Here is a 10,552-nt window from a genome sequence, read left to right as displayed (position 1 = left end):
TATTCCTCTGGATCTTATCTGCTTCCATAAATCTCGTGTCTTTTTTTAGTTCTAAGCAAAATTATTTTAACTAATACTATAATCTTTGTCTTTTTCTGTTTGAAATGTGTAAAGTTATCTTATGATGACGAGGAATAATCTAATTTTCTCAACGATACTTAAGGACAGTTTACCAAATTAACGTAATTATTGGTCTTCATAATAAATTATTAATACACGAAAAGCTGTAGTTTCTTAGATAATTAGATCAACACTCTTTAATTTGCACTAGAACTACAATTTTGACTTAATTAAAGCTATTTTTGATTTTCTCGTCACTTTTTTCTTACAAGTGACAGATCTTCTCATTTGATGTTTGTGGTACTAAATGAGTAAACGCCCGCAAAACTCGGTCAATGGACAAAAAAGACCGCTACATTTTTATTTTTATTTTGAGTCTTTTTGGATAAGTTTTTTATTTTTCTTTGTTGAACATTAGATAAGATCTTTGATTGGATTTCAAATCTCTTTTTAAATTTCAATTAAAAAGTATAGAGTAGTTATTACTTTCAATCTTTTGAAACCAAAAAAGTGATACGGAGTTTTCAGTATCTATCCAAAACTTGAGGCCATTTGGTACCTAAATAACCTTTTTTACCCGTGACAGCCTTTCCATTCACATGCATGGATCTATCATGAATGTTACGTTTTTATATTATCCACGGAATGGGGACAAAATAAGGTTTTGAATAAAATAGTTTTTTCGATATTACAAGAGCATATTATACGTCAAATTGACTTCTAAGATAATATTTATGTGTCAGAGGATATTCAAACAATGTTATTAAAACAGTTGGACCTGTGGGCTATTATTTGATTACGATGGAAATAAAAAGTTGACTATCACTAGTTTTCTATACGAAATTATTAATTATTTCGTAAATCATACGTAGTTCCATACTTTTATACGTAGTCAGTCTTACGTTGCTTTCGACTCCTTTTGTTTACATTGGAAAGTCAAAACTCGCGTTACATTATTTTCATGATGTTCCCACAAAACTTTCGTCATCTCTATCATCATATATTATAAATTTAATGACATATATATCGTTACCATCACGACGTAAATGCAGATGAATATAAGGCTGCGATAGTGAATAACGACGTTATGCATTGCATACAAGGATATGTTTCCTTTTCCATGTAAATTGGTGTGGTACAAGCTTATGTCTGCCCCTGCTAGATAGATACATAGAGTAAATTGTATAGACTCAGAACTGGTATGAAATTATGAATCAATCTATACTGCTCTACACATGTAGATAGAAAATGTGTACACCTAAAAGCCTAATTAGAACAAGACAATTAGCTGACTCGATCACATGCGTAAAGCCAACTTGACTTTTAGATGTATGTTTGTATAGCAGATTATTGAAATATTTAGAAAATTAAGTAAAAGTTCGCTGAAAAAAACAAAAATCAGAATAGAATAAAACAGGACAACAAAACATAAAGAGGAAGAACAATTTGAAAAACGCTAGACAACTAAACAAACACTCGTACATGTACAACATATTTAAATATTTGAAAAATAATTATAATCAGGAACCTTAACCGAAAAAGAACAATTAAGAAATAATGGATTTGATGTTCCCATTTTTTTAAAAAGGTTTTGGTTTTTAGCGTTCCTTAACGGCTACTAACAATAATTCAGCTATCCGAAAATAATTATATCCAAGAAATGCAAACGATCTACCAAGCAAACGATCTACCAATGTCTAAGGAACTAAACATTTTGACGACAAATAAAAAGAAAAAAAAATAGAAGAAAAAAACTAAATATTCCTTTAATTTCGAGATAGAAAAAATCGATTATATACACACACAAAAGGTCGAAATTAACTAAGTTGAAAAAAATCTTTTCACTTTGCATGATGAATTGAGATTTGAGACTATTGAGTGACCGGTATCTGAACTCACTATTTAAGTTAAGATATGAGTTCTGGTCATCCCACCCTTTTCCGAAAGGACTACTCTTTTTCTCGTTTTAAAACCAACACATATTCACCTCCCCGAGGCCCCGCGTACATATATAGGTGGTGCATCTTTATCTTATCATATATATACTTGGTCTAAAATTGCTGACCAGCAAGTTCCCCTAGAACCACCAATACAAAATTCTTCGGAAACCACTCCACTTCGAATATGAACAATCATATACATTCCAATAAGCAATTTTCTTAAGCACATCTAAGTATAACATTCGTAAGGAATGAAAATATCTTTCATATTCGGATAGCCCAACAAAGCTAGTTAACATATTTTCACCATTTGATATTTTTACTCTTTTACCTATACGTGAAAAAAAAAAAGAGGACGGCGTATGCGTCCCGACAAGATTTAACTGACAATACATAACATGCTTACACGACGACGAGAACACACACCCGTGGATCATATAGGCGGTGCATCTCATCATATACTTTGGAAAGAAGAAATATCCAAACTAATCTCTGTCTTCATATATATAAACAATACATAGACATATAACTCATTTTGTTAAGAGAGACAACAAAAAACGAGAATAATAATGTCGTCGTCGAGGGAGCTACAATACTTGGAGTACACATACAGGAACAACCGTCCCACGACGGGTCTCCTCAACTCTATCTTCATGACCACCGTCAACACCGCCGCTCGTTCCCTCGTCTCCGTAGCATCCACCGCCTCCACACCGGAGGTTCCTTCTAGGCGGTGGTCGGCTTCGGACCACCTCAGGTTCATGTCTATGATGATGACGTGGCTCACCCTTTGGGTTCTTAGGGTTTTCTTGGACTATTTTCCTCTTCCTCNCACACCCGTGGATCATATAGGCGGTGCATCTCATCATATACTTTGGAAAGAAGAAATATCCAAACTAATCTCTGTCTTCATATATATAAACAATACATAGACATATAACTCATTTTGTTAAGAGAGACAACAAAAAACGAGAATAATAATGTCGTCGTCGAGGGAGCTACAATACTTGGAGTACACATACAGGAACAACCGTCCCACGACGGGTCTCCTCAACTCTATCTTCATGACCACCGTCAACACCGCCGCTCGTTCCCTCGTCTCCGTCGCATCCACCGCCTCCACACCGGAGGTTCCTTCTAGGCGGTGGTCGGCTTCGGACCACCTCAGGTTCATGTCTATGATGATGACGTGGCTCACCCTTTGGGTTCTTAGGGTTTTCTTGGACTATTTTCCTCTTCCTCTCATCTCTTCTTCTTCATCTTCTTCTGCTTATTCTTATTCTTATCCTCCCTTTAGTTTCGCTTCGGGTCTTCTTACCGCGGCGGCGGAGAACGCGTTGGTCCCAGTTAAGGCTCCCTCCTCGTCGTCCACATCATCAACGGCGCTGGTGAAGTATTCAGGGTCGTCGGATCTGGGTATGATGATTTGCGACGGCGTTGATGAACCTTCCGTTAACTCTCTCGGTAGAGCACTTTGTCACGTAAGTTGTAATAATTTTATTTTCCCATTAATTAGTGTTTAATTAAACATTAACGTTTTTCAGTTATACTGTATGGCAATCTATTCACTTGTTTGCCTGGGTTCAACTAATTAAGACATGATAATTATATGTAGGCTTATGTTATATTTGTATAACTCGACCGTCACTGAAATAGCATATCTTCTATAAATTAAAAAGAAATTATGTTGGACCTTTCTATTTCTGGACACCACGAAGTTCCTAACGTGGACATTTTATCTCTGTAACTTCCACGTGGGCAACATGCGCCGTGCCACGTAATACATGAAAGAAAACAAAGAGGGAAGTCCATAGGCTCGATTAATTATTAATCAAGCCATAGATAGTTACCATAGTTTATCATACTAAATTACTTGTAAGTTGTAACATACTGTATTTCTTTCAAAAGAATTACATATGTGACGAATTCTGACTCTTAAGATCTGCGTAGATATATTGTTGTTAGATATATAGATGTCTATATGAACATTAAACTTGCCACCTATTTGTATGTATTTACAACTTGACCATTTAATATACCTATCTTATAACATGTTTTTTTACGAGTAGGCACTAGCACTCATGAACGAGATACCAGTAACCTCAAGAAAATACCAATTTGCCTTGGGAATGGCTGAGAAGATCATGGAAGACAACGCCCAGAGCGGCCACGTGGATTTACTGGACGTCAATAGAGCGGCTCTTGCGTCCTCATTTGCACGCACCACTGCGAGATTGCAGGACTGCTTGAAACGCTCTCGAACCGCAGACGAACCCTTCGGTGGTTTGCCACTGCGTCTGGTCAGCGCCCTCCCTCTGGGTGACTACGTCGCCTCCTACGTGAGAGGGTTAAGCGCATGTATCAATACGGTTAGGTCCTTGGCGGACATGACTGGGAGCTTGTTATCGCAGAATAGGAGGAGAGAGTCTGCGGTGGTGAGGGCGGGCGGTTCCCAAGAAAATGAGGCTGAACTAGCGGTCGAGAAGCTTGCGGAGGAGCTTCTGTGGATGACAGAGAAGCTTAGGCGTTACGGTGCGGTGGCGGAAGGGATTAAGCGGTGGAGCTACGCTTCCGGTTTAGCTTCCTTGTCTCTCACGGCTGCTCCCAGGGTCCAAGGCCTCATGGTTAAGATTTCAGGCAAGTATTCAGATTATGTTATTTAGATTAGTTTTTTCAATATTTTATTTAAAAAAAGTAAATTCTAATTATGTTATATAGTTTTCAGTAAAAATTAAATGTATTTGGTCATATATTAGGTCCAAGTTTCATTTCACTATCACAAATATTGTTCAATTCAGTTTGGTTTTGGTTTGAAATTCGGTTTCTATGCTCATTACATATCTGTGGTTTTCTCACAAACTCAATTTCTTGCAGCGCTCTTAATTGGAGAGTTAGCAAGAGACAACACACAAGTTCCGGGACAAGTGACGTTCAGGCTCCTTGCAAACTGGTTACCACTGTTTAGTCACGCAAGAAACGGGCTAGCATTTCCCGTGCTGACGGGTTATGAGAGAGTTGAGGTGGAACGAGCTATAGACAAAGCCATCTCGACTTTACCTGCATTGGACCAAGAAATCCTACTCACAAACTGGCTCCAAGATTTCTCAGTCTCGGCCTCTGAGTGGCCCAATCTCCAGCCAGCATATGACCGTTGGTGCCACTCCACTCGCCAGCTTTTCATGTAGACGACCAAATACCATAGTCATGATGGTCTGAGAAAACATGGGAAATTTGTCGTGCTTTTCTTTGATACGAGTTTTGGTTATAGCTTATGTGTCCACACATTTATCTTAGCTTCTTAGGTAATAAGACAAGTTTCGATCTATTCTAAACCCTTGTGATGTGTTTTTATGAGCCTTGGAATTTCAAAATTCTACCTTATATGTTCTTTCTTAGATCAAAAACTCCAGTATACGGGGCAAACCGCAAACCTGATTGTATTGTGTTGTTGACAAGAGAATCATCCAATTTCTTAAACTGCTGTTTAATTTGTACGCTAAGAAATTTTTATAACTCAACATACTGTAGATAGTCTTTCTATGGAATTATCAAGTTCAAATTTCTGCTTGTTAACAACAAAACCCCCCTCGGTTTCGAAGATGCTGATCATAAACACAATCTGCAAACGCAAAAATGCAATCCATAAACCCAACAAGCATGAGATTAATTAGTCTGTACCATAAAGTTCCCTATCATGAACAGATAAGATTTCCGGAAATAGGTGTTGTGCCGGTCTTTTTAACGTGAATACATATATCCATAACAAAAAGGGCATCTGCCCGGTCTTTTTAACGTGAATACATATATCCATAACAAAAAGGGCATCTGCCCGGTCTTTTTAACGTGAATACATATATCCATAACAAAAAGGGCATCTGCCCGGTCTTTTTAACGTGAATACATATATCCATAACAAAAAGGGCATCTTTGATTAGGCTTATCAGGTTCCACATAGCTAATACTATAAGACCTTCCTCAACGGGAGGTTTGCAGGGGAGTTTTAAGCGAAAAAAAGAAAAACAATAAATCAGAAAAAAAAGAAAAAACAACATGAGGTCCTCTTATTTAGTATACTCAATCTTATTATAAGAGACTGTACGTGTCATCAATTGGTTGGACAAACCGATTAATAGAGATAAAAGATTTTTTAATGGTCGATTGATTTTTTTTTTCTTCCTCTTCCTCTTTCCTCTCTCTGTCTCTCTCTCTCGAACTCGCGAATTGACAATCGAAGAAGAAGATGAAATTGGAGGAGATTGAATTGGCGGAGGTGATTGAATTGATCTCAGTCGGCAGTTATTTTGTTATATTTTGTTCTTTGAAATCGAGAATCTCCTTCAACAAATTGGGTTCGCTATTTTCTCAATTTTGATTTGCAATTCGATTTCGCACTCTCAAATTCATAATTTTGTTGAAGTTTTGGATTGAAACTTGTGTAATCATAGTTTTATAGATTCATAGTTATTGTGTGCGTCATGGTTTGATAATATATTCAATGATACATGTTAAATGTGGTGTTCGTGTATGATAGCTTTATCAAGTTTTTTTTTTCTTTCTCAAATTGTGTTGTGTGCACATTGCGGTGTTTATTGAAGCTATGTCTAAACGAACAGTAGAGACGAGAAGAAGCCAGTGAGAGGATCTCGTCTCATCATGATCAACAACAAAAAGCCAGTGAGAGACATTATGAGAATGTTATATAGGATCTGGGATGTCCAATTTCGAGAAAGAGAATTTGAATGTCTTGTTAAGGCGTTGTGTTAGGAATCTAACTCCTGAAGTTGATGAGGTACATTAACATCAATGTTCTACTTCTGATATCGTTTTGTTGTTGGTATGGTGAAGGAGGGGATAATTTTAATTAAAAATTTAAAGGTTCTTATTTTATAAACAGTGCATAATATATTCATTAAAAATTACAACAGTACATAAGAGACTAAAAATTAAAACTCACTGTTGGTGTTGTTGCCCTAAGTATATAAATACTTTGGCTTCTATAAAGAGTTAAATTTTTATTACCTTTAAATATAATTTAAATTTTATTGAAAAATAGATGTCATGTCAACTAAACCAATAAAGAGAGATTGAAATACTTCTTTGATTATATACATATTTAAATGGGTTGTCATATAAATTTATTTTTATGTAAAAAATGAATGAAACTTAATTTGTAGAGAGATTAAAAATTGAAGAAACATACATACATATAAATATTCAAATAGCACTATATAATGTCATTGTATATATATATATATATATATATATATATATATATCTTATATAATATGAGAAAGTTTTCTCCTAACTTTGCATAACACGACAACATTTGGCAGCATATATTGTCGACACCTGTCTTCACTTCTTAATTAGTAAATTCTTTTAATTCATTTTTCTCAAAAGTACATACATTATTTTTCATATTCACTAAATTTAAATGATATTTTTGTACCAAAATATGTATTGACATTTATGCAATGTCTTTTTAGTTATTATATATAGATATCATTTATCAATATTTTATATAATTACCATAACATTATAATTTTCCAAATAATTAATTAAATATTAATATTATAATTTTAGACAAAAAAATTTCTGATAAAAGATTAAATATTAATATCATAATTTTGAAAAATATAATGTGATGGTTATTAAATTCTTTACTAATTTCAAGCAATAAAAATATTATAATATTATAATAATTATTTGTTGACAAAAAAAAAAGTTTGTTTCACAGTTTTTGTGCCAATAGATCAAATCAATTTATTCTAAAATAATTTCAAGATATAAAACAATAGGATTCTTTATTTTTTTTACAGTAATCATTAACACAATTTATATAGTTCAAAATAAATTATTTAAAGTTTATTATATTATAGAAATTATAAAATTCAACAAAAAAAATGAAATTGAATTTAAATATTCAAATTTTGACCGTTACTCAGTAAATTTTTTAATTCATTAGATATTATTTTTAAAGAATAATATCACTAAACCTTGAATATTTTATAGATTAAACAATTTATATTTGTTTTTAAAAATTCAACTTATGGTATATCCGGAAATAAAACTTTTTTTTAATTATAAGAAATAATATGATAATTTATTTTTTTGACAAAATAGACTCATATATAAAAATGAGAGGTGAAGTATAATGATAATTAACAAATTAATATGTTAAGTTAGATATCAAAAGATTTTATTTGATGAATAATTTAATAACAGAAATTAATATGGTAAATTAGATGATATCAAATGATTATTTAGAATATTCTCTTTAAGATTTTCGGAAACAACGTACTCTAGTAATAAAATCTTCCGAAAATAAATTAAGATTGCACCCACTATTTAACTTGTAACCAATTAATCTATCAATTAATTTACAACATATTTGTAACCAACTTATTAAAATTATATAGTCTACAAAATAATGTTGTGTACTTCCGTTTTATTATAAAGGGATATACAAATTCTAAAATATTAGAAAATTAAGAAAACTAAAATGTACGAAAGTAGTAGTATATTTATCATATCGTACCAGTATATAAAATGAGTAGACCTCTTATAAATGCGATAATACATTATATTAAAAATTTGTGTTAGGTTTCAAACCTAAAAAGTTGACATAAGAAAAAAATTAGAATTTCAATTGTATAAAAATTGTTATAAAACATATTATTGTAATTATAAACAATGTGTGATAGGGTTATGAAGTGGGTAAATACTTCATCGATCTGCATGAAGGTGTTAAGAGTCTTCAAAGTGAAGAATTTATTTATTAAATTGGAAAGTATTCAACTAGTAAATACATTAATATAACCTGTTGAAGCTCATTATCTTTTAGTGTCATTTGACCCACATATCAGTTCTCCATTTACCATATTCCTACTATTTTTACTCTGGTTCTAATAACATAGCTAAAGCATCTTCAACTGGAATCGTAGAATTTTTTTTGGTTGTTCAAAAATGCTACTTTATTTGAATAATAATAAATCATTAAAAGGTTGACCAAAAAAAATATGAAAAATTTTGAGTTTAATTTGTAATTTTGTTTTAAGTTTATTTTTGTAATATATTATAAAATCAACACAACCACTGTATCTGTGATACGTAAATAAAATGTCATAATGAACTAATAATAGATACTATAAATAATTTTTATTATAAAATTAAATAGGTAAGAATTAAGATCATGCATGGGTCATACTCATATCTAATAATTACTTTGTTCTATGGAGTTATTTCATTTTCCGTTTAAGTACTACTACTATCCGTAAAAGACTGAATAATCTGATTTAGCCTTTTGTTTATGAGTCGGATAAGTCTGTGACCTTTGTTCTGTGACCTTTGTTCTGTGACCTTTGTTAAGGTTCCTTGGAATCCAACCAGGCATGTGATCCTCTGAATAGATCTTCATCACCATTGTTACCAACAAGCTACTCACAAAGTTCATCATATGCATAGCACTCCTGAAGATCTTTAGTCCATCTGGTGTCTGTGCGCTGAAGAACTCGAGCTCGATACCCATAGTCATGATGGTCATGTTCCAAAGAGAAAACATGGGATATTAATTGTCGTGCTTTTCTTCGATACGAGTTTTGGTTATAGCTTCTGTGTCCACACATTTATCTTAGCTTCTTAGGTAATAAGACAAGTTTCGATCAATTCTAAACCCTTGTTATGTTTGTCTGAGTCTTGGAATTTCAAAATTCTACCTTATATGTTCATTCTTAGATCAAAAACCTGATTATCCCAGCTATTTTACAGTAGCATACGTGAACATCAATAAAATAGGCAAATACGGAAGCAGATGAATGCTAAAACTAAAAGCGTTCGAGAAAGTTCCAATCCTTGAGACTGTTTAAAGGATCCAAGGAAATCTGGTGATGTTTTTTTTTGTTTATAAAAAGTGTACAAACAGACAGCTAAGGTTTTGATGTTCTTAGCTTATGATTCCTTTTTTCTGAATCTTTCTTCCTTTGCTTTCATTAGCTTTGTCCAGAGGTGGAAGCTGAAACTTCTGCGCTGCATACAGGGCAAACCTGCAGAAGATTGTGTCAGTTTCAGTTTGTTAACGGAGTTCCGAAAGCTCCTTCCAACATGAATGTTGACAAGAGAATCATCCAATTTCTAAAATTGCCAGTTTGTAAGCTAAGAAATTCTTCTTCCTAGAAGTGATGGAAACTGATAAGATGATTTACCATAGTATAGATAGATAGTCTTCCTAGGGAATTAACAAGTTCAAATTTCTGCTTATTAACAACAAAACCCTCAATTTCGAAGATGCTGATGAACACAATCGCCAAACGCATAAATGCAATCCATAAACCCAACAAGCATGAGATAGTCTGTACTGACCACAACGTTCCCTATTATGAGCAGATAATATTTTTGGGAATATCATGTGTTGTGTTCCTGTTTTTTCTAACGTGAATATATATCCATAACAAAAAGGGCATCTGTCGAGTGATAAAAACAGACAACAGACTCCCTGATTGTGCTTATCAGGTTCCTCATAGCTGACTACCATAACTATATACTTAGCTTCTATA

The 10,552-nt window shown here is 33.3% G+C and overlaps 2 protein-coding genes and 1 long non-coding RNA gene across 5 annotated transcripts in view; 2 read left to right on the top strand and 1 right to left on the bottom strand.

The window, feature by feature from the left end:
• Positions 2,507 to 5,388, top strand: LOC104746394. 3 transcript variants are annotated; one of them, XM_010467858.2, is made up of 4 exons: positions 2,507 to 2,757; positions 3,298 to 3,481; positions 4,070 to 4,637; positions 4,875 to 5,388. In XM_010467858.2, exons 1-4 carry the CDS (start codon positions 2,570 to 2,572, stop codon positions 5,183 to 5,185), a joined length of 1,251 nt encoding a protein of 416 aa, XP_010466160.1. In that variant the 5' UTR covers positions 2,507 to 2,569; the 3' UTR covers positions 5,186 to 5,388. The 3 variants fall into 3 exon arrangements, with proteins under 3 accessions (XP_010466160.1, XP_010466158.1, XP_010466159.1); XM_010467857.2 differs by lacking the exon at positions 2,507 to 2,757 and adding an exon at positions 2,920 to 3,168; XM_010467856.2 differs by lacking the exon at positions 2,507 to 2,757 and having other exon boundaries at positions 2,919 to 3,481.
• Positions 6,024 to 9,665, top strand: LOC109129302. The gene is made up of 2 exons (XR_002035529.1): positions 6,024 to 6,789; positions 9,370 to 9,665. It is a non-coding gene; the product is annotated as an uncharacterized LOC109129302 (long non-coding RNA).
• The window catches only part of LOC104765865 (E3 ubiquitin ligase BIG BROTHER-related), a gene marked incomplete in the record, with an annotated part of 3,302 nt that continues 2,578 nt past the window's right edge, over positions 9,829 to 10,552 (bottom strand). The window contains 1 exon segment of the mRNA XM_010467855.2: positions 9,829 to 10,042. Coding sequence (XP_010466157.1) covers positions 9,989 to 10,042 — 54 coding nt within the window.

The sequence above is a fragment of the Camelina sativa genome, chromosome 15, assembly GCF_000633955.1.
Source record: "Camelina sativa cultivar DH55 chromosome 15, Cs, whole genome shotgun sequence".
Taxonomy (NCBI): domain Eukaryota; kingdom Viridiplantae; phylum Streptophyta; class Magnoliopsida; order Brassicales; family Brassicaceae; genus Camelina; species Camelina sativa.
This window is presented reverse-complemented; position numbering and strand designations above follow the sequence as displayed.

Excerpts from the sequence above, each read along its gene's own strand:
- LOC104746394 (XM_010467856.2), top strand. The coding sequence starts at position 2,981 with ATGTCGTCGTCGAGGGAGCTACAATACTTGGAGTACACATACAGGAAC. Across the intron at positions 3,482-4,069 it reads TCGGTAGAGCACTTTGTCAC|GCACTAGCACTCATGAACGA; the intron begins GTAAGTTGTAAT and ends TTTTACGAGTAG. Across the intron at positions 4,638-4,874 it reads CCTCATGGTTAAGATTTCAG|CGCTCTTAATTGGAGAGTTA; the intron begins GCAAGTATTCAG and ends AATTTCTTGCAG.